Below are 21,200 nucleotides of genomic sequence, written 5' to 3'. Positions count from 1 at the left end.
ACAAAAGTGGCCTTATTATTGTACAGACTGCAAAAGAGACAAGAAGTTTTAAAAATGAATTTATATTTACATATAAACACATATTTACATCATGATACTGCAAAAACTGCCTTCATATTCACATTACGAACAAAATCTATTTACAGTACCTCGTAAAAAGTGTTGTGAAAAATCTTCATCATCAAGTTCATCATAATTCATTTTGCTGGAACATTTGCATCTCATTCTGATGTTCACTGTACAACCATACACATGTCATGGACAACTGACAACATTTAGTAATCCTGTACAAGAAAGGTTTGGCTTATGGAACTTTTAAGATCTATTCACATATAATGTCATAAGCCTTTGTTACACAATGGGCTAACAGGGATGGTGTCTATCAGTTTCAAAGTTATGAATGGGTACCACGTCTGCTCAAATTGAAAATATGTAGGACAATTAGGCAATCATTTTTCATTTTGTCAGTACTCCACATGTATCAATGTCAACTTGTGATATTTCTTTCTTGAACCGTTTAAAAAAACACTACTTGACTTACAAGTAGCCCTAATATCATCATAAAACCAGAAGTTTTGTATGATACATCCATCTGAATGTGGCATTATAAGAGTTAATTTACAAAATTTCATTAAAATATTTCCAGTATACCAGTCTGAATTTCCAGAATTCAGCATCAGTTTCCACAATCAAGTATCAATCTTGCACCTCTACAACCAGCTTGCTTCCTGTAACTTGAAAGGAAAATACAGCGACTGTCATGTTAGCACCCATATTCCATCATCAACTAAACCAGAAGTTTTGTGCGAGATACCCATCCGGATGTGGCATAATCTGCTTCATCTTAAACTTGTTCAATGTTTTTTCGAGGAACTGCTCAAGTCTTGCTACCGGTCCCCCAGCCACAGACACACTTTTCAGCTTGGGCAAGAACTCTTTGTAGAGGAGGAACAGCAGCTTCACGAACTGAACCTTGTACACACTGAACAGCGTGTGACCTGTCACCTGGAGCATATCATAGGTCAAGGTCGCTGTAATGTCAGGCTGAGGATCCATATTGAGAATTCGTGCCAACCAGATCCAGGCGTGCTCTATCCCGTGTGGGTGAACTGCGTTTGATCTTGGTGGAGATGAGACAAGAATCGCGGTATACAGTCGCATTATGCCGGACATCCTCTTCAGAAACTTGTCCTGAGCTTCTATCGTTCCGTCAGAATCAACTTTGTAACCTAGCATTCTGAAAATCGAAAAGAAGTTAATAATATTACTGACAAACTTACGCAATCCACTTCAGAAACCAAGATATATCCTTTAAGAAATTCTAAACTAAGAGAACCAAATCCTGTAAATTTGTACTTGTTTCAGACTCAATCCCCACCCCAAATCTACATTTAAGTAAGATCCTACTGTGGATTAATTTTTCCTTGGAATGCTCAAAGAAATGTTCAATCCTAGCATTCTGAAAATCGAAAAGAAGTTAATAATATTACTGACAAACTTATGCAAATCTACCCCAAATCTACATTTACGTAATGCTCAAGAAATGTTCATCAACAAGAAGATTTTTTTGGACGCCGACAGCTACATGCTTTTTATTGTCGTCAGCAAGCATGGTTTTTATGCCACTTCTAGCAGTTTCAGAGCAAGGAACACAAAAGAGGCCTCCAGAAAAGGGCTTCATACATTCTGGGATTGAACCTGGACCTTTGGCATGATGAGTGAACGCTTTAACCACCAGGCTTACCCACTTCCCCTATTTTGAATAAATGTGAAGTGAGCTAAATGGCCTTGCCTGTTACATTCTCCCATCCAGTTTTCATTTTGCTCATATCAAAGTTATAAGGAAAGGTTTAATGAAAAACAAGGGTGATGTGAAATATTGTCTGACCTGTGGTAGTCCTGTGATGACATACTGCTGTCTTTGGGTATGTAGAGCGGCACAATGTAGGGACAGAAGCTGTGGAAGTGTGCCATCATCAGGTCCCCTATATCACTGTGTTCTAGCCACAGTCCTGCTGCTACCATGGCGATGGCAAATGCAGATTCATGTTTAGACGAGACCTGCTCCTCTCCCTTTCTCTGCAAGAGAATGTTACAAGATACATGACACATGATACATTGACAAACCAAGAATTCAGTGGAAAACTTGGATTCAAACCTGTGTTCAGGAGTTTCTGGCTGCCTAAGAGACAACTGGTAAGCCCAGTGCCTATTGTTATTTTGACATCGGCGGGCAGTGGGGTAGCCTAGTGGTTAAAGCGGTTGCTCGTCACGCCGAAGACCCGGGTTCGATTCCCCTCATGGGTACAATGTGTGAAGCCCATTTTGGTGTCCCCTGTCATGATATTGCTGGAATATTGCTAACAGCGGCATAAAATCCAACTCACTCACTCATTCATTGACATGGTCAATTCCAAACTGAAGAGGAGGGGAAAATCTGGAGGTGCACATGTGAAGGCAACATGTTTTCGTTTGGTCTGTTTTTTTGTTTTACGCAGCACACAGCAATATTCTAGCTATATGGCGGCAGTCTGTAAATTAAAAAATAAACAAGTCTGGAACAGACAATCCAGTGATCATCAGCATGAGCATCAATCTATGCAATTGGGATATGGAGGTGAGGTGAAATTGGGTTTACCGTCGTACTTGAGAATATTTTGCTTATATGACGACGTGCATGCGTGTGTATGTGTAGCTGCTTGTACTAGCCTAGACTGAAGATGGTTTTATAGTGCTAGCCCACTGAGATACCATGCCGCAGTGAAGCTTGAATACCCCACTCAGACACATTATACTGACTCTGAGACGACCAGTCCTTGTTGTACCCATTAATGCCAAGCGCCAGGCAGGGACCAACAAGTACCATATTTTAACGTCTTTGGGTATGACGCGGTCGGGGATCAAACCCACGACCTTCCGCTCTCCGGGCGGACGCTCTAACCACTACACCACTGAGGCGGTCTAATTGGGATATGGAAATGTGTCAACCGGGATCATCACAGGTGAAGGCAACATGTACAATCATTTTCAGGATATAGCTGTTCAGATAACATGAGCATATGTTAGTCTCCAATTGCCCCCTAACTATACGTTTCACCTTTGCTGTCTACTTCTGCAATACATGCATGAAATGTTTTGCTATTAACACCACACTTAAATAACTTAACCAAACCTGAAGAGGTTTTCAATTCTTTGAAGAGAGTCGTCCTTGCGGTACATATTATTTTCAGGGCTGAAAATGTCCTGTGACAGTTGTATCAATGTTTTTGAATAAAAAATATTGTACAATAAATAAAAATCTTTTTATTTATTATACGTCCCCCACCTTGTGGCGTTACCTCCCGTTGCGCATGCGCACCAACTGGGTAAGCACCTAGGCCCGTATCATCATTCCTTCTGCTGAATAATCAGTGAACAGAATTGCGGGGAGGCGGGAGGCCCTACCCCAAGGATGACTACTCTTCAAAGAATTGAAAACCTCTTCAGGTTTGGTTAATTCTTTTTCATAGAGATCGTCCTTGGGGTACATATTATGCATAAACACAGACTCCCAAAGACCGGAGGCCAGGGAGGAGGGAATTCTGTCAAAGCACACACAAATAGCGATCGTTAATCTGAATAATGTAACAGACGCCATAATCACTCACCTGTCATATGTCCCGGTTTACGCTTCCGCGAGAGGCATTATGGGAGGGTAACCGACAGGGAGGAAATGTACTCATAGACAACCTCGCAGGTTAGCATAAGAATTCGCACATGGTGCGAATGTAAACAAACCCCACCCACCTTGTGGTCAATTAGAGAGCACCGTAGGGGGGAAAAACGCTCACGACCGACCATAGTCTCCGTAGAGGATCGAAAGGAGGTTATACACCCAGCAGCGGACATGTCAATAAAACACAATATTGAACAGCAGCGTCAACAAAACCAATGAACCAAGACTCACTCGGTCAGGGTGGCAGGACACTGTCCACAGGAGAAAACAGAACGGCCAAAGCTCGCACGATTACGAGAATGTGTATCGAGCTGATAGTGCCGAATAAACGCGTGCTAGGCCGGCTCCAAATAGCGGCAGAGCAGATCTCTTCAATGGGGAGTGCCGATGCAAAAGCTTTTGACGTGGCTACTGCCCTGACCGAGTGAGCCTTCAACCCCTCAGGGGGAGGCTTGCCCTTAGCCTGATACGCAGCACAAATAACCGAGACGAGCCAGCGAGACAAAGTCTGCTTGCTCGCCGGCACACCAGCCTTCCCGCCACCGTAACAACAGAACAGCTGGGTACCCGTACGGATCCCCTGTGTTTGTTTGATATAGACCTTGAGAGTCTTACGGACATCCAACGGGTGAGTGCTCGTAGGAGAGGTCCCTGATGTGGAAGGCTGGGTAAGAGTAGGAAGTTTGATAGGAGCTGTCACATGGAAAGCGTGATCGACCTGCGGGCGGTAAGTATCCGAGAGGCGAATACTGACACGATCAGTGTCAGCTTTTAGTCAGCCAGCTAAAAAGCGCTGTTACGAGAGGGTGCTGCCCCAGAAGAGCACCATCGACAGGGGTGTGAAAAGTGGAAATAGCGGTGGAGTAGCTACGAATGGTCGAAGCCGCCAGGCCTTCTTCCAAACGAGCTTGCAAAAACTCCAATACTCGGACTAAATCCGCAGAAAAGGGATCTGCAATCCCCCTTTCTGAACACCAGCGCGCATAGCTGGACCACCTATCCTCGTACTGAATGTTTGTCGAATCCCGCCTCGAAGCCAGAATTGTGTCTGCAACTGCTGCAGGAATTCCGCGTGCTTCGAGGCTAGACCTGACAGAGGCCAAGCCACCCACTGAATCTGTGGATTGGGGTGTGGCGCGCCGTTCTGAGTGAGAATGTCCGGTCGCAAAGGTAATAGAACAGGAGGCTGAGCCAGAAACCTGAGAATTACCGGAAACCAGCTCTGTGACGGCCAAAGCGGTGCCAGTAGCACAAGCAGCCGAGCTGGCTGGGTGGACAGCTGTGAGGGGACACGGGGAATGAGTGGTAACGGCGGGAACGCCCAGAGCACTTTGCCCGTCCAATCCAGGAGGAAGGCGCCGGCAGCCAACGCCTCGGTCCGGTATTCGAGAGCAGAACACGGGTGTCCGATTCGGCCCCGCCGGACGCAAACAGATCCACCTGGACGACCCTGCATAACTGGGAGATAACTCCGAATATCTGCCGGTCGAGCATCCACTCGTGCGGGGGCCAGGATCCGGCGAGAGAGAGCGTCTGCTCGCAAGTTCTCCAGCCCCGGGAGATAAACAGGGAGTACCTGACAATTGCACTGGTCGCACCAGAGGATAAAGTCCCATGTCTCCCGGAGGAGCTTCGGGACACCGCGTCCGCCTTTGCTTCAGGATGTACGACATGGCCGCCTGGTTGTCCAACTGAAGACGCGAACCACCTGGCCCTGGACATGCTCTCGAAGCGCTTCGAAAACCAACCGCACAGCTCTCAGTTCCAACACGCTGATGTGAAGGTGGAGGCTTCGCTTCGACCAGAGTCCGGACGCCGACAGACTGCCCAGAACACCCCCCCAGCCCGTGAGGGACGCATCGGTCTGAACTGTAAGAGCTGGCGTCGGGATTTCCAAGGGGACCCCCCTGGAGAGATTCCCGACATTGGTCCACCACTGAAGGTGAGGAGACAACCACCCGGGGACTGTGAGACTCCGTTCCAGGTCCTCCGAGTGAGCCCACAGACTCGCCAAAGCTTGCTGTATAGGGCGCATCCTCAACCGCGCCCGCCACACTACAGAGATAGTGCCGCCATATGGCCCAGTAGACAGAGCCAAGTCCGTGCTGGTGCCTGGGGCTGGGAGAGGAATGAAGACACCATCTCCCGTACTCTGGTGACCCGGTCGGGCGACAAGGAAACAAGATCCTTGTGAGTTTGGAACCTCGCCCCGAGAAAAACCAAGCCCTGGGTGGGTACCATGTCGGATTTCTTGAGGTTGATGATCCACCCCAGTCGAACTAGAATGTCTATCACCTTGTGAGTAGAATCTAGGCTCGCTGGCTGTGTCAGTGCACCAAACAACCAGTCGTCGAGGTAAGGGTAACAACGCCTTCCTTACAACGAGCGAGGGTAGCCGGCACTAACATGAGCTAGGTGAACACCCTTGGGGCAGTGGATATGCCGAAGGGGAGCACCGTGAATTGGTAATACACCCAGTCGTAAGAGAACCGAAGGTACTGCTTGAACGATGGATGTATGGGCACATGCAGATACGCATCCTTGAGGCCGATTGACGTGAGCCAATCGCCGGGCTGAACAGAGGAGATCACCGAGCGCAGTGTCTCCATCTTGAAGGATCGAACTTCGAGCATGCGATTCAACCCCTTGAGGTTGAGAATGGGACGGAACCCGCCGTCTTCCTTCTGAACGAGGAAGTACGTGGAGTAAAATCCCGCCTGTTCCTCGCCCAGTGGTATGCGCTCGATAGCGGACTTGTCCAGCAAAGCCTGGACTTCGTCGTGCAGTATGTCCGCCCGTACCTGACATGACGGCACCGGAATGCGGCGTATGCCGGTGAAGTCTGGCGGACCTCGCTTCCACAGTGGTAGATGGCCGACACTGACGGTGGACAGCACCCAAGTGTTGCTCGTAGCCTTCTCCCACTCCGGCAGGAATAGGGAGAGGCGGCCTCCCACTGGGATGTTGGGTAAGAGTGCGTGAGTGGTCCCGAGTAGCGGAGCTGACTGGGAGTCGAAGAGGACTGCTCCTTGCCCTTACCCTTGGCGGGACGGCTCCTCCGCCTACCCCTGCCGAGCGGCCGAAGCCAGCCAGCAGACTCGGGAGTAGGCAGCACCCCGGAGGAGGAAGCCGGAACGGGAGCGCAGGGGCGAGAAGCCCGCGGCTGCTCCAACAAGGCCTTGGAGTCCTTGAAGGAGGTAGCTGCAGCAGCAGCCTCCCGGATGACCTGCAGGGCCCCAGGAAACAACGTCGCTCCCAGATGGTAGGGGAGGGCCAGCAAGGTCTGCTGTGTAGCCGCCGAGTACCGAGACGTCGACAGCCACAGCTTGCGCATCCCCATGACTGCGCACATCACCGTCGACGCGGCCGACCGCAAGGAGTCGCGCGAGGTGGGCCTGCACTTCAGAAAGTTGACGGAGGAGAACATGCTGAGAAACGTCTCCAGCGTGCCCCTCCGCCTCCAGGGCCGACCTCTGAATCGAGGAGAGGTAGGCCTCGTGGACCACCACCCGCCCCTGCTGCATAGCGTTCCGGTAAACCTCCTCGTAGGTCCGGTAAGCATGCTGCAGGGGGGAGCCCGCGAGGGCAAAAGGTGGCGTCAAACGCCCTTGCCTGGCAGCCGGAGCTGCTCCGGAGGAAGCCGAGCCTCCCCCCAGGGCGACCGAAGTGAACACACATTCGTCGACCACTGGCACGAAGAACAACAGGGAATCTTCCCCCAGCTGGTACCTCCTGACAAGCTCTGGCAAGTCAAAGCGGAGGCGTGACCCACCCAAGAGGGGATCCACCACGTCCCGCACCAAGGACGGCAGAATGCGGAGCAGCATCTGCGTGGGTTGCCTAGGGGCAAACGCCTCGCCTGGTAAGCGGAACTCAGTCGAATCCGAACGGCTGGTAGGCACTGCGGCCTGGGGAATGTACTCGGCAATGCGTAGCCGGACTTCCCTCAGAGCGGTCGAGAAACGGAAGGCACCCTCCGGCTCCTCGACCTCCCCAATGTCCATGGACTCGGCGCCCGAGCCTGAGTCCGAGGCTGGGTCTCCTCCCGAAGAGGACCCGAACCCCGACTCGGTGGGCGGCCGAGCACCAGACGCAGAGGGAAGGGAAGAACCGAAGCAGCGCGCTGCTTCAGTGCCCAACACCACGCCCGAACTCCGGTCCCGAGGCGCAGGAGGAAGACCAGGCAAAACTGGTTCCTCCGCTCTCATGGGGCGGGACGGCGCAGGGACCGGAACCTCAGGAATCCTCAACGGACCCTGCGCCAACTCCGAGAGGGGGACTGGGAGCGAAGCCTCCCCCTCCGGGGCAGCCGAGGCGTCCGGACCCGGAGCCAGAGGCAACGGATCAACAGACGCCTCCAGGCCGAGGGATCGAGCCGGGCCCTCCGGGGCAGCCGAGGCGTCCGGACCCGAAGCCAGAGGCAACGGATCAACAGACGCCTCCAGGCCGAGGGATCGAGCCGGGCTCGGCGATCCCATCCCCAGACTCTCCGTCCCCTGCTCCGAGTGGGCGAGGAACTCCTGGCGGAGACCTCCAACCGACTCGTGAACAAAGGACTTCACCGAGTCCATGTGCTGCTGGAATAATTGCGTGATTAGAGACATGTCGAAACCGCTAGGAGCAGTTGTAGGCGACTGACTGCGCGATCTAGCCTTTCTGTTTTCACTTTTTGTCTTTTTGGCTTTAGACGGGGGGACCTGGGTCAGTTCCCCTCTCGCCTCTCGCATTTCCCGATAGCAAAGAATGTCTGCAGCCCGCCTCTTCTGGGCTCCGGGGGACAAGCCCATACATATCTCGCACGTGTCAGGGGTAGCGGACCAGCAGCATAATATACACGTAGAAAACATTGAAAAATACGTGAAGGCGACCACGGGAAGAAATAGTTGGATAAAACGCAATATTACAACCACGTGGCACGCAAAACTTCCCGCCATGGAATAGCAACATGTGCGTAAACCACGGGAAAGTTAGCGTAAAATAAGGAATACAAAGTCACAATTATGAGACAACCGACCGCAAAGCTTTACTGTTCCTTTCAAGGACAATATAAAGACCATACATACAGGTGGTGGTGTCCCAGACATCAGTCTCTTAACTTCAAAAGAGTTCAGCTCTGCACGGCACATCCGTATACGGCAGTGACAGCAGAAGGAATTATGATATGGGCCTAGGTGCTTACCCAGTTGGTGCACATGCTCAACGGGAGGTAACTCCACGAGGTGGGGGCCGTATAATAAATAAAAAGATTTTTATTTATTGTACAATATTTTTTATTCAAAAACATTGATACAACTGTCACAGGACATTTTCAGCCCTGAAAATGCATAATATGTACCCCAAGGACGATCTCTATGAAAAAGAATTAATGTTTCAGTCTGTGCCAGAACTTTTGAGCATACTAATGTGAACTTGGCTCTTGGCGTCTTTCCTTTTTGTTTTTGTTTAACACTACACTCAGCAATTTTCCAGTTATTTGTAAGCAGTCTGTAAGTAGATGAGCCTGGACCAGATATTCCAGATATCAGCATCTATCTACACAACCGGGACATGATGACATTCATCAACCAACTCAGCGAGGCTGACCACCCGATCCCAATCGTCGCCTCTTACGACAAGCATGAGTTGCTGAAGACCAATTCTAGCCCAGATCTTCATAGATATGGCTCTTAGCAAACTGACAAATATATTTCAAGCACATGTTAGAGTAACAAATGAATTTATCGTGACTCTAACTTCAGTTTGATAGATAAAGTCAAGGCAATGGTGTTAGAAGTATACCTGCAAGAAATGTAATCTTATCTCTTGCAAGCAAGTTCTTACCACAAACATTCTTGCTATGAGGTTTTTGCAGAAGGGGATTCCCTCTGGTGCATCTTTAGCAGACACATGTTTCCCCTCAATCTGGTGTCCCCCAAGTAGGTGGATGAGTTTCTGCAGTTTGTCCCTCAGGTTGGAGCCGTCCACTGGGGCTATGGAATTGATAGGGGTGTTCACAGATTTCTGCAGCTCAAACCGATACTTCTTCATCTGGGGATGACAGAAAATTTGGACTTGTTAGAGTCAACTTTCTAATGACATACAACCAAGAATCCATTTTGTTTAAAAAAAACAAAACACAATTAATGCTTGGTATACTTAGTATTTGATTCTGGACCATTCACATCATCTTGTTAGGCCTTACCTGTGTGTTAGCTGTAAACGCAGCAAGTGACTTGGTCATGTCATCCAGCTTGGCCTTGTACAGCTCATACTCTGTCACCACTTCATCAATAACACTCTGTCTCACTGCAGCTGAAACATGCAACAATATCCATTAATTTGGAGCCAAAACACAAGTGATCTATTTTTCAAGAAATGTGGACTTTGAAACTGGAAAATCTTTGTGTAGAAACTGCGCACTATAACTTTAGGTTATAGACATGTTTAGATTTCTAGAATAATTCAGAATATTAAAGATTGTAGTACAGATGTGATATTTTGGACAAGTTAGTGAGGAAATTTACATGAGTGAGTGAGTGAGTGAGTGAGTTAAGTTTTACGCCGCACTCAGCAATATTCCAGCTATATGGTGGCTGTCTGTAATTAAATTGAGTCTGGACCAGACAATCCAGTGATCAACAGAATGAGCACACATGAAAGTGAGTGAATGGGTGAGTTTAGTTTTATGCCACTTTTAGTAATATTCCAGCAAGGGGTACCAGAAATGGGGAATCGAAACCGGGTCTTCAGCATGTCAAGCAAATGCTTTAACCACTACGCCAAAAGCGGCATAAAACTGAAGTCACTCACTCATCCCAACCTACCTGCTGATGGAGTTCCTGTAGTTGCTGGAACACCTGGGGTCGAAGCAGATGCAGCCTACAACAGGTACATAAGACACAGAGATAACAATTGCCAAAAGAGCCGCAAAGCATGAACACTGTATTATGGAAAGAGTTCACGTCATCCAAAAACTGATTGGTCTGCTAGTTAGCTTGAAAATAACACAGCTTAAGACCATGTCATTTCAAACATTTCACATCCATCCATACAGATATACAACAAATATCTCCATGATCAAAATTAATGATCACACAATAATTACTAGATTTTCATACATACTCAAAATAGGGAGGCAGGTGTTTTTGGTTTTTGCTTGTTACTTAATGCAGCACCTAGCAATATACCAGCCATAATGTGGACTGTTTACAAATAATCAAGCAGGGCTTGATTTAAGGGATGTTAACCTACTTGCACCAGGTGCAAATTAAGATAAAAACCTAGTTGCACAAGCCAAATTCCAGTTGCAATGTAGTGCGCTAAACCGTCAGAGGTTTTGGTGCACATAAACATATTTCCGTGATGTAGTACCCATGAAATCATAGCAACACAATTACGCAGCTGATGCCTGTTTACAAGAGCTGTCATAGCCAAGAAGTGTCTATAAATGGCAATGTTTCGCTGCCATAGCTATTCAAAGTTTAGAAGAAAAATAAACTGACATACTTAGATCTTTTATTGATTTATTTCTCCAAAAATTGACTTGCACATGGTGCACTTTTCACTAATAACTAGGTTGCACTTTGTGATACTGAGTTGCACCAGTGCAAGTAACAAAGCACTAAATCGAGCCCTGTCAAGTCTGGACCAGACAATCCAGTGATCAACATCATGATAAGCATCATAAGCATTGACCTACACAATTGGGATACAATGACAGTTGTCAACCAAGTCAGCATGGGTTACTGAAGACCAACACTAACCCAGATATTCAAGGATGGAAGGCAGAAGGTATTTTCCCCATTTTTACATAAAAAGCTGATCCTTGCATCTGAGTATATCAAATGCTGAAACATTTTTCACAGGACTACCAGTACATGTATGACATATCGTATCAGAAGGAATCATGCACAGAAAATTCATTTGTTGATAGGTACATAGAGAAGATGGGGTTTATTACTGAGGTGAGCGGGATGAACATCTAATAACTCTTTATACTTATACTTTATAGCCCCAAAGCGATGTTCAAATGTCCTCATCGGAACTCTTTTAAATCATTTGTACGATGATCATTCCATAGCTAAACTGCTGGATAGTTTTCAAAGTTCTATGTCAAATGTCACTAATTTACCTGAGCTGCTTCTGCTGCTGCCTTCTGCTGTGCCTGCTGTTGTTGTTGTTGCTGCTGCTGTTGTTGCTTCTGCTGCTGCTGTTTGGCCAGCTCAGCTTCCTCTGCTTTGCCTTTTCTTGTAGCCTCCTCTGAAAGAGCAAACACAGTTGTACTGCTGTATAAGCTAGATAATTTGTAGCCCTTGAGCCACAATTCAGATACACATGCTCTTGGCACATCTTACACTTATCAGGAACACAAGGCCTTAACCTCACTAGAATTTTCACCATGAATACACATGCTCTTGACATACCAAGATGTTTCACCATGGATACACACATGCTCTTGATGTACCTAGATATTTCGAAATGAATACACACATGCTCTTCACATACCAAGATGTTTCACCATGGATACACACATGCTCTTGACATGCCAACATGTTTCACCATGGATACACACGTGCTCTTGACATTACAAGATATTTCGCCATGAATACAGACATGCTCTTGACAAACAAATATGTTCACCATGAATACAATACAGACCATGCTCTTTCACCATGAATCATACATGCCTTGACATATATGTTTCACCATGAATACACACATGCTCTTGACATACCAACATGTTTCACCATGAATACACACATGCTCTTGACATACCAACATGTTTCACCATGAATACACACATGCTCTTGACATACCAATATGTTCACCATGAATACACACATGCTCTTGACATACCAATATGTTTCACCATGAATACACACATGCTCTTGACATACCAATATGTTTCACCATGAATACACCCATGCTCTTGGCATACCAACATGTTTCACCATGGATACACACATGCTCGTGACGTACCTAGATATTTCAAAATGAATACACACATGCTCTTCACATACCAATATGTTTCACCATGAATACACACATGCTCTTGACGTATGTTTCACCTAGATATTTCAAAATGAATACACACATGCTCTTCACATACCAACATACCAATGTTTCATGTTTCACACATGAATACACAAATACACACATGCTCTTGACATACCAATGTTTCACCATGAGTACACACATGCTCTTGACATACCAACATGTTTCACCATGAATACACACATGCTCTTGACATACCGAGATGTTTCACCGAGATATTTCACCACAGATACACACATGCTCTTGACATACCAATGTTTCACCATAACATGCTCTTGACACACCGACACCACAGATACACACATGCTCTTGACATACCGAGATATTTCACATGCTCTGCATACCGAAACCGCACACACATGCTCTTGACATACCGAGATATTTCACCGCAGAGATATTTCACCACAGATACACACATGCTCTTGACATACCGAGATGTTTCACCATGAAGTCAAATGTGTTCTTGGAGTACTCCATCAGGTTCCTCATCCCCTGCACTTCCTCCATTGCCAGATCTCCTTTCTTCATCATGCTGTCGGCCTTTGCCATGATCTGCACACACACCTGTTTCGGAGCTTGAGCTGACTCTGGCAGGTGCTGTTTGTATTTACAGTTGTCGTACAAAGCTGTGAGGTTGTCATGAGTCTGTTTGATTTTTAAGTAACACTGCTGCAACACGGCTTGCCTCTTTTCTTGCTCATTCCTGAAAAACACCGCTCACTTTTTTATTTGTTCTTATTCTGTTTGGGGCGATGGGGTAGCCTAATGGTTAAAGCGTCGGCTCGTCACGCTGACGACCCGGGTTCGAATCTCCACATGGGCACAATGTGTGAAGCCCATTTATGGTGTCCCCCGCCGTGATATTGCTGGAATATTGCTAAAAGTGGCGTAAAACCCAACTCACTCACTCACTCTTATTCTGTTTATTGTTTACTCAACAATATTCCAGCTATATGGCAGGGTCTGTAAATAATCTAGACCAGACAATCCAGTAATCAACATCACAACCACTGCTCTATGCAATCAGGATAAGATGGCATGTGTCAACTAAGTCAGCGACTCTTAAGGTAAATTTTAACCTGGATCTTCACAGGTCACCATTTAATATGACGACCGATATATTTATATTAAGTCGATAGTAGCCTACCTTCTCCTTTCTTCTTCCTGCAATTGCAGCTTTTTCCTCTCTCCTTCAAGCAGTTTGTCATCTTGAATCTTAGAAGGAAAGAAACACAACAATCAAAATTTCACCTGATACACCTTCCTTGTATTAAATTTCAAAACTAACACTTTGTTTTGTATAACTGGGCCTGATAACTATGCCAGCTTGTGTTACACTGACTAAGACACATGATGTTAAATCAGACTTTATAATTAGTGACAATACTATAAAAACGAGCCTAATGTAACCAAGGTAACCAGTCATGTGACTCGTTGTGTGCTACAGCCTTAGTTATCAAAGCCACCTGGAACATTGCGAATTACATGGAAATCCGTGCAAATTATATTTTGAGACCCATTAAGCAAATAACTGATATCACCCTTTCAACAAAACCTGATCAACAGATATGTGATGGGACATTAGTTTACCAATGGTATAGAAATGAATGAGATCAAGGCTCCTATTATCATGTTTAGGAAAGGACATCATTTTTAAAAATGATGCTTTAGACAGACATAATTTCACTCAAAAAAAATTCAAAGTAACTCTACAGCAGGTATAAAATATGCTTGAATTCAATACAAAACAAAAATTTTCAACTATTGTGAACTACCGACCTTTTTCCTCGTTCGATGGCTGTCTCTCATCTGCTGAATCCTCTTGCTTCTCAGCTTTCCTAAAGCACAAGTCACAACAGAAATGGAGTGAGTGAGTGAGTGAGTGGATAAGCATTGATCAATGCATTTTGACATGCATCAACGAAGTCAGCCTCTTATACAGATCGATTCTATCGAAGATCTTCACAGGCTGCAGTTTTAAGAGTGTGTGGCATTGTTCATTATCGGAGAGTGTATACTGTCGCTGAAAATCCTTACTTTCTTAAATACCTCACCAATTTCATCACACTACTCAATGAAAGTTGCCATGTTTGTTGCTAAGGTTCAGATCATCATTAACATAAGCAAGTTCAACCTGGTCCAGGGCAACTGGTCACCACAGGTCATGTGACATACTCTTTCAGCTGTAGTCTGGACGTCTGCTCGTAAAGTCTCCTCATCTCCTCACGCTGCTTCTCCTCCAGCTGGTTCGCCTTCTGCTCCACCATCAGCTGCAGCTCCTGCTCATTCCTCTCAAACTGCTTCCTCTTGGCTTCAATCAGGTCCTGGAATCAGTACTGCGGGGGTGAAATACTGTATCTGTTATAGTCAGGGCCAAGGGTCCGTTTCACAAAGCCCTCGTAAGCCTAAGATCTCGTAACTTTTCTCGTAGCATTCGTAGAATCGTACCTTCTATACTGTAACATACCGGTAGGAGGTATGAATTCTACGAGAAAAGTTTCGAGATCTTAGGCTTGTGAGAGCTTTGTAAAACGGGGCCAAGGTCGATAAGCTGTTTAATTCGGAAGAGGTTTAAAATCACAATCAGTCAATCAATAGGTATTGCAAAGACTGACGCCAGGTTGACGCTCGTCTCTGTTACCTATACAGACTACGTCGTTCAGTTGTTGATCACAATACCATTCAGTATTGCAATTTGACAGTTAAAACTGGGGTAGGAGGTGCTCTGCAAGCAATGTATTTCTGGCAGGTGACCCTTTTTAGGGAGGGGCCACTAAATACACCAAATACGGTAATCAGAGTTAGGCGCACTCTTGCTTGACATGGATGGGCCAAAATAAACCAGGATTAGCCTGGATAGTGAACAGAGGGAATCCTCCCAACCGTCCTGTAGGGCGAATATGGTGAGAGTGATCAGCTACCACTTTGTCACGTGGGTTGCTGGTGCACAGGCGTGGGAGAGGCCCATTTGGGGTGAGCTATTTTTAAACTGTTCTTGGGAACATTGGACAGAGGTTTCCACTGTAGCACAGGAGAAAGGGAAGATAAGCTAGTGAGTGAGTGAGTGAGTTTAGTTTTACGCCGCTTTTAGCAATATTCCAGCAATATCACAGCGGGGGCACACCAGAAATGGGCTTCTCACATTGTGCCCATGTGGGTAGTCGAACCCAGGTCTTCAGCATGACGAGCCAATGCTTTAACCGCTATTCTACCCCACCACACTAAGCAATAAGTATGAGTCAGGATAAGGAAAGATGAATCATTACAGAAACGTCACATATTAATGTAGGTGAGGTGAGGTGAAATTGGGTTTTACGTCGTGCTTGGGAATATTTCGCTCATATGACGACGTGCATGCGTGTGTATGTGTATGTGCGGCTGCTTGTACTAGCCCAGACTTAAGCTGGTTTTATAGTGCTAGCCCACTGAGATACCATGCCGCAGTGAAGCATGAATACCCCACTCAGACACATTATACTGACTCCGAGCCGACCAGTCCTTGTTGTACCCATTAATGTCGAACGCCAGGCAGGGACCAACAAGTACCATATTTTAACGTCTTTTGGTATGGCGCGGTCGGGGATCGAATCCACGACCTTCTGCTCTCCGGGCGGACGCTCTAACCACTACACCACGGAGGCGGTCACATATTAATGTAATACAGAAGCCGTCATCCATGAAGTATCTAACCTTCACCATTACTTAACAGATTCTTCAATGCCAGACAAAGATATTAGAGCAAATCTAGCAACAAAGCTCACAAGACAAAACTGATAAAATAATGCAGTTGAGTGTAATAAACGTTCCTTTCTGCTTTGTAATCAATGTTAGGTAAAAATATTCACTGCGACATAAAGTAGAACATAGGTCAAAATCCTTATGAATAATCAACCAATCAGACCTTGGCCTTGTTTTCAAACATGACTTCAAAGTGGCGGATCTGTAAACTGGTGCGGCCATAGTCGGGGGACACAGGAGGTGATGTGTACAGCTTCAGGCTGGTTGGCAGAGGCTTGTCCTCCTCGGTGCAGTCTCCCGTCCAATCAACAGCCTTACTGGAGGAGGCGGAGACATCCTTCTCTGCAACTTCGTCTTTCCTGGGAACAGTTAAATAAGTAGTGGAGTTATGATACTAGAGCAATACAGTATTGTAGTGGTGGTGGTGTGCATAGAGCTCAGGTCAAGTTAAACAAGAAGACAAAGTCATCAATATCCCCCGCAATGGCAAAATACTCTTCATGATTATGTCTACTAGTTATGATTATGTCAAATATTTAGGTGTGTATATAGAAAAGTGGAAGGAGAGTATTGAAAGGTTTTGAAAGTTCTGCTTCAGAAAGGAGCACTATCACCAATTTCAGTCTAAGTCAAATTTGTTGCCATGGAAATGACAAAAATATTTTATTCAGAATTCCAAAACTACCAAAAGGCACAAGTACACCACCAGATCTACCTATGTGCCAAGTTTGGTGAAGAAATAGTGAATGGTTTTAGAGTTCTGCTCCGGAAAAGAGCAGAACCACCAATTTCAGTCTAAGTCAAACTTGTTGCCATGGAAACGCAGAAAATATTTTATTCAGAATTCCAACACTACCAAAAGGCACAAGTACACCACCAGACCAATCTATGTGCTAAGTTTGGTGAAGAAATAGTGAACAGTTTTAGAGTTCAGCTCCGGAAAAGAGCACTACCACAATTTCAGGCTAAGTCAAACTTGTTGCCATGGAAACGCCAAAAATATTTAATTCAGAATTCCAAAACTACCAAAAGGCACAGGTACACCACCAGATGTATCTATGTGCCAAGTTTGGTGAAGAAATAGTGAACAGTTTTAGAGTTCTGTTCCGGAAAAGAGCACTACCACCAATTTCAGTCAAAGTCGAACTTGTTGCCATGGAAACGCCAAAAATATTTTATTCAGAATTCCAAAACAACCAAAAGGCACCAGTACACCACCAGATCTATCTATGTGCCAAGTTTGGTGAAGAAATATTAAACGGTTTTAGAGTTCTGCTCCGGAAAAGAGCACTACCACCAATTTCAGTCAAAGTCGAACTTGTTGCCATGGAAACGCCAAAAATATTTTATTCAGAATTCCAAAACTACCAAAAGGCACCAGTACACCACCAGATCTATCTATGTGCCAAGTTTGGTGATGAAATAGTGAACGGTTTTAGAGTTATGCTCCGTTTTACTCCGGAAAAGAGCACTACCACCAATTTCAGTCAAAGTCGAACTTGTTGCCATGGAAACGCCAAAAATATTTAATTCAGAATTCCAAAACTACCAAAAGGCACCAGTACACCACCAGATCCATGTATGTGCCAAGTTTGGTGAAGAAATATTGAACGGTTTTAGAGTTCTGCTCCGGAAAAGACAAATGTGCATGGACGGACGGAGTCCATTTTAATACCCCCCGCAAAACGCGTTGCGGGGGATAACAATGTTGGTCATGGAAAGTCCTTGGATGGGTGACCATGTTTGGCAGCTTGACTCCTGAGAGTTTCTAGGACATCTGTCCTACCCCACAACGAAGCACACGTGACACATGTGGTCTCACCTCAGGCAAGTGAGTCCGTTCAATATTGTCTCTGTTCACCCAGCAGAAAATGGGTACCTGGTGGGCGAAATCAAATGACTATTAACCCCTCTAGCGTCTCAAAGGCAGACTGGGTTATGTGGAGTAATAACGTCCATTTATGTTGTATGCGTTTAGAGCATGCCCGTGCAGAGTGCAGTTCAGTGCTATATAAGTCAGTGGCCTTATTAATATTGTACACAAGGCTCATGATACGCTATGTACACATGTATCCACGTATCAAGTACAATTGCCCTGATGTGGGGGAAAAGGACATTGTGTGAAAACATTGGGACTAGTCTTTATTGGGTAATGCAACATAAATTTACATTGGTAATCAGAAGTGGCTAAAGTCATAGTAACATGAATACAGAATCAACTGACATGATGTGTCAAACATTATGTAATTACCCTTTGTCTTGCTTCTCATCTGGACTTTGCAGACTTGGCACAACCTTGCCTTCAGTCCTGTAGGACGTGTTTTCTGGGTGATAGATAAACAACTTTGGAGGGGCAGACACCTCATCTGTTAGTTTCTGAAACAATAGTAATCATTTAAGTTTGGGAAAATGAATGAGTGTGATTTAACCATGTCACTTCACTTTCAGTAATATGCCAGTTATATGATGAAGGAGGACATGGGGAATCAGGGTTTTAGGTAGAATTGTAAACCAAAAGTCACTGTGTTCTTTAATCTGATTGGTTGAAAAACATGATCAATTGGTATTCGATTCCCAGAAATTGCAAGACCATTCGCTGCTTGTTAATGATAATACATACAACCATCGCACACACCATTGTATTGTTACCTCGTCAGCAGTGGTGACGTCATTCAAATCATATGGTGACGTAAAGTCTGAATGACGTCACAAAGGCTAGAATGCACTTTACCAGCCGCAGCCCTCGCTGCTCCCTTTACGATCTTTAGGGTTAGGGTTTAGGGTTAGGCACCCTTTACTATCCTTAGGGGTAAGGCACCCTTTACAATCCTTAGGGTTAGGCACCCTTTACGGATCCTAAGGGTTAGGCACCCTTTACAATCCTTAGGGTTAGGGAACCCCAGCAGGGCTAATTAATCTGAAAAAGTGCGCCCGGTAAAGTGCAGTACTTCCGTCACAAATGAGCAGTTTCAGATGCCACCATGGGAGACAGCCGAAATGGCCGGCTGATGACATTTCACTGCTGTAGCTGTACTCAATGAGTGTAGACACAAAAACGTGTGTGGACCTTTTGGTTTACTTTTGTGTTTACAATGTCGATAAGCATTATGTGTTGGCCAATGTTGTCAGTTCCAAATGAATTCCCATGCTTCAAATACTCAATTAGTCAATAACACCCGGAAATTTGCAAACACATGTTGTTTATCTCCTAAATGTGGCTCCAGCATGCGTATGTGTACAGATTGGATGCAGGTTAAAATAGCCGTAACCCTCGCTTGAAATGTATTCTGGGAGAACTGCACTTTACCGGGCGCACTTTTTCAGATTAATTAGCGCTGCTGGGGTTCCCTAACCCTAACCCTTACCCCTAACCCTAAGGATCGTAAAGGGTACCTAACCCTAAGGATCGTAAAGGGTGCCTAACCCCAAGGATAGTAAAGGGTGCCTAACCCTAAGGATCGTAAAGGGTGCCTAACCCTAAACCTAAGGATCGTAAAGGGAGCAGCGAGGGCTGCGCCCGGTAAAGTGCATTCTACCCGGTTTACAGTTAGGGTTTTGGTAGGCTTTCTGTACAAAAATCTATTCTTAGGCATAGAATAATATAAAAAAAAACGGGCGTTACGGGCTGAAATCTTTCCTGCCTATGGTCTCTTGAAGGTGTCTTTCATAATAACAGTGTACCCAACAATAATCGCAAAGGGGTAATGGATCCTAAACACACGGGCTAACCACTGATTAAACTATTAGACCATGAATGTTGTCATTGATCATTGACTTAGAACCGAAATGATGCAACAATATGGAAGGGCTTATTATCATGATTATTAGCGCACCTGCACGAGCTCCGAGCTGAGCTCTCGCTTATACCGAAGGAGTCCTTTGTTGGTCTTTTTCAGCTCGTCAGCCACTCCCATGATGGTGAATGATGTGACAGCAGAAATAATAATTTTCTGTTCTAAATCCGTCTGTTAATTCATCCTTTGCTCGGTTCCATTCGGTCTCACGAGATTTGAACGTCTAATTGTAAATCATGTAGCGGAAAACAAATACGAATTCGGCATATTATTTTCGTAGTGTTTCCAAACAGTTGCGCTTAAAAACAAGTTTATCGGAACAAGACATATTTGAAACAAAAATCATATCATTAGATGCCCTTTTCACCTTGACATTATATATAACTGACTTGACAAAACTATAATCTGTTTAAGGACTCGCATCAGTTACACTTTTTGATTATTCAAGAGCGAATAACTCTAAAATAGAACAATGACAAGTGATGCGCTAGTAAAATCTTCAGTCAAACCCCGCTTCACACATGATCTTGGAAAGATTTAAACCAAAAGAAAGATTTCATGAGCATTTGAAGAAATATTTTACAAACTCTATTTTACGGAATACCGAAAAATATCAGACTGAATAATGATAAATATATATGTAAACAATTAATAAAAGAAGGTATTTTCATATAATTGTCAATACTTGAATGGAGCTGGTTTCACAAGATATTAATAATTTCTTACATAATTGTAGCATTACCAATTTCTATTAATGTCGCTACCCAGGTAGAGCCAGAGGGGTATAAAGTTCTCGGAAATTATGTCTAACCTCATTACATTGTTCGCGAGCTACGGCAAGCAGTTAACAGTTAACTTGGCGGGGTATATATGTGCAGTTGCAAGTCGGGGTCTATTAACCACTTATACACTATACGCCA

The 21,200-nt window shown here is 45.2% G+C and overlaps 1 protein-coding gene across 1 annotated transcript; it reads right to left on the bottom strand.

The window, feature by feature from the left end:
• Positions 1-43: 43 nt before the first annotated feature.
• Positions 44-20,511, bottom strand: LOC124266864 (mRNA export factor GLE1-like). Its single transcript, XM_046701675.1, has 14 exons — positions 20,320-20,511; positions 18,738-18,862; positions 16,650-16,845; positions 14,924-15,072; positions 14,528-14,586; positions 14,290-14,303; positions 13,896-13,963; positions 13,180-13,451; positions 11,826-11,953; positions 10,519-10,573; positions 9,897-10,006; positions 9,536-9,742; positions 1,889-2,079; positions 44-1,237 (listed from the first exon to the last, which is right to left on the bottom strand). Exons 1-14 carry the CDS (start codon positions 20,398-20,400, stop codon positions 784-786), a joined length of 2,109 nt encoding a protein of 702 aa, XP_046557631.1. The 5' UTR covers positions 20,401-20,511; the 3' UTR covers positions 44-783.
• Positions 20,512-21,200: the final 689 nt, after the last annotated feature.

The sequence above is a fragment of the Haliotis rubra genome, unplaced genomic scaffold (genome assembly GCF_003918875.1).
Source record: "Haliotis rubra isolate DU_JTF1 unplaced genomic scaffold, ASM391887v1 Scf100, whole genome shotgun sequence".
In the NCBI taxonomy this organism is placed as follows: domain Eukaryota; kingdom Metazoa; phylum Mollusca; class Gastropoda; order Lepetellida; family Haliotidae; genus Haliotis; species Haliotis rubra.
This window is presented reverse-complemented; position numbering and strand designations above follow the sequence as displayed.

Bases quoted from the DNA above. Each gene is read 5' to 3' on its own strand.
- LOC124266864 (XM_046701675.1), bottom strand. From the start codon at position 20,400: ATGGGAGTGGCTGACGAGCTGAAAAAGACCAACAAAGGACTCCTTCGG. The intron at 16,846-18,737 runs GTAATTACATAA...AACTGTTCCCAG, and splicing joins GATGAGAAGCAAGACAAAGG to GAAAGACGAAGTTGCAGAGA. The intron at 1,238-1,888 runs GTCAGACAATAT...TTCGATTTTCAG, and splicing joins TCATCACAGGACTACCACAG to AATGCTAGGTTACAAAGTTG.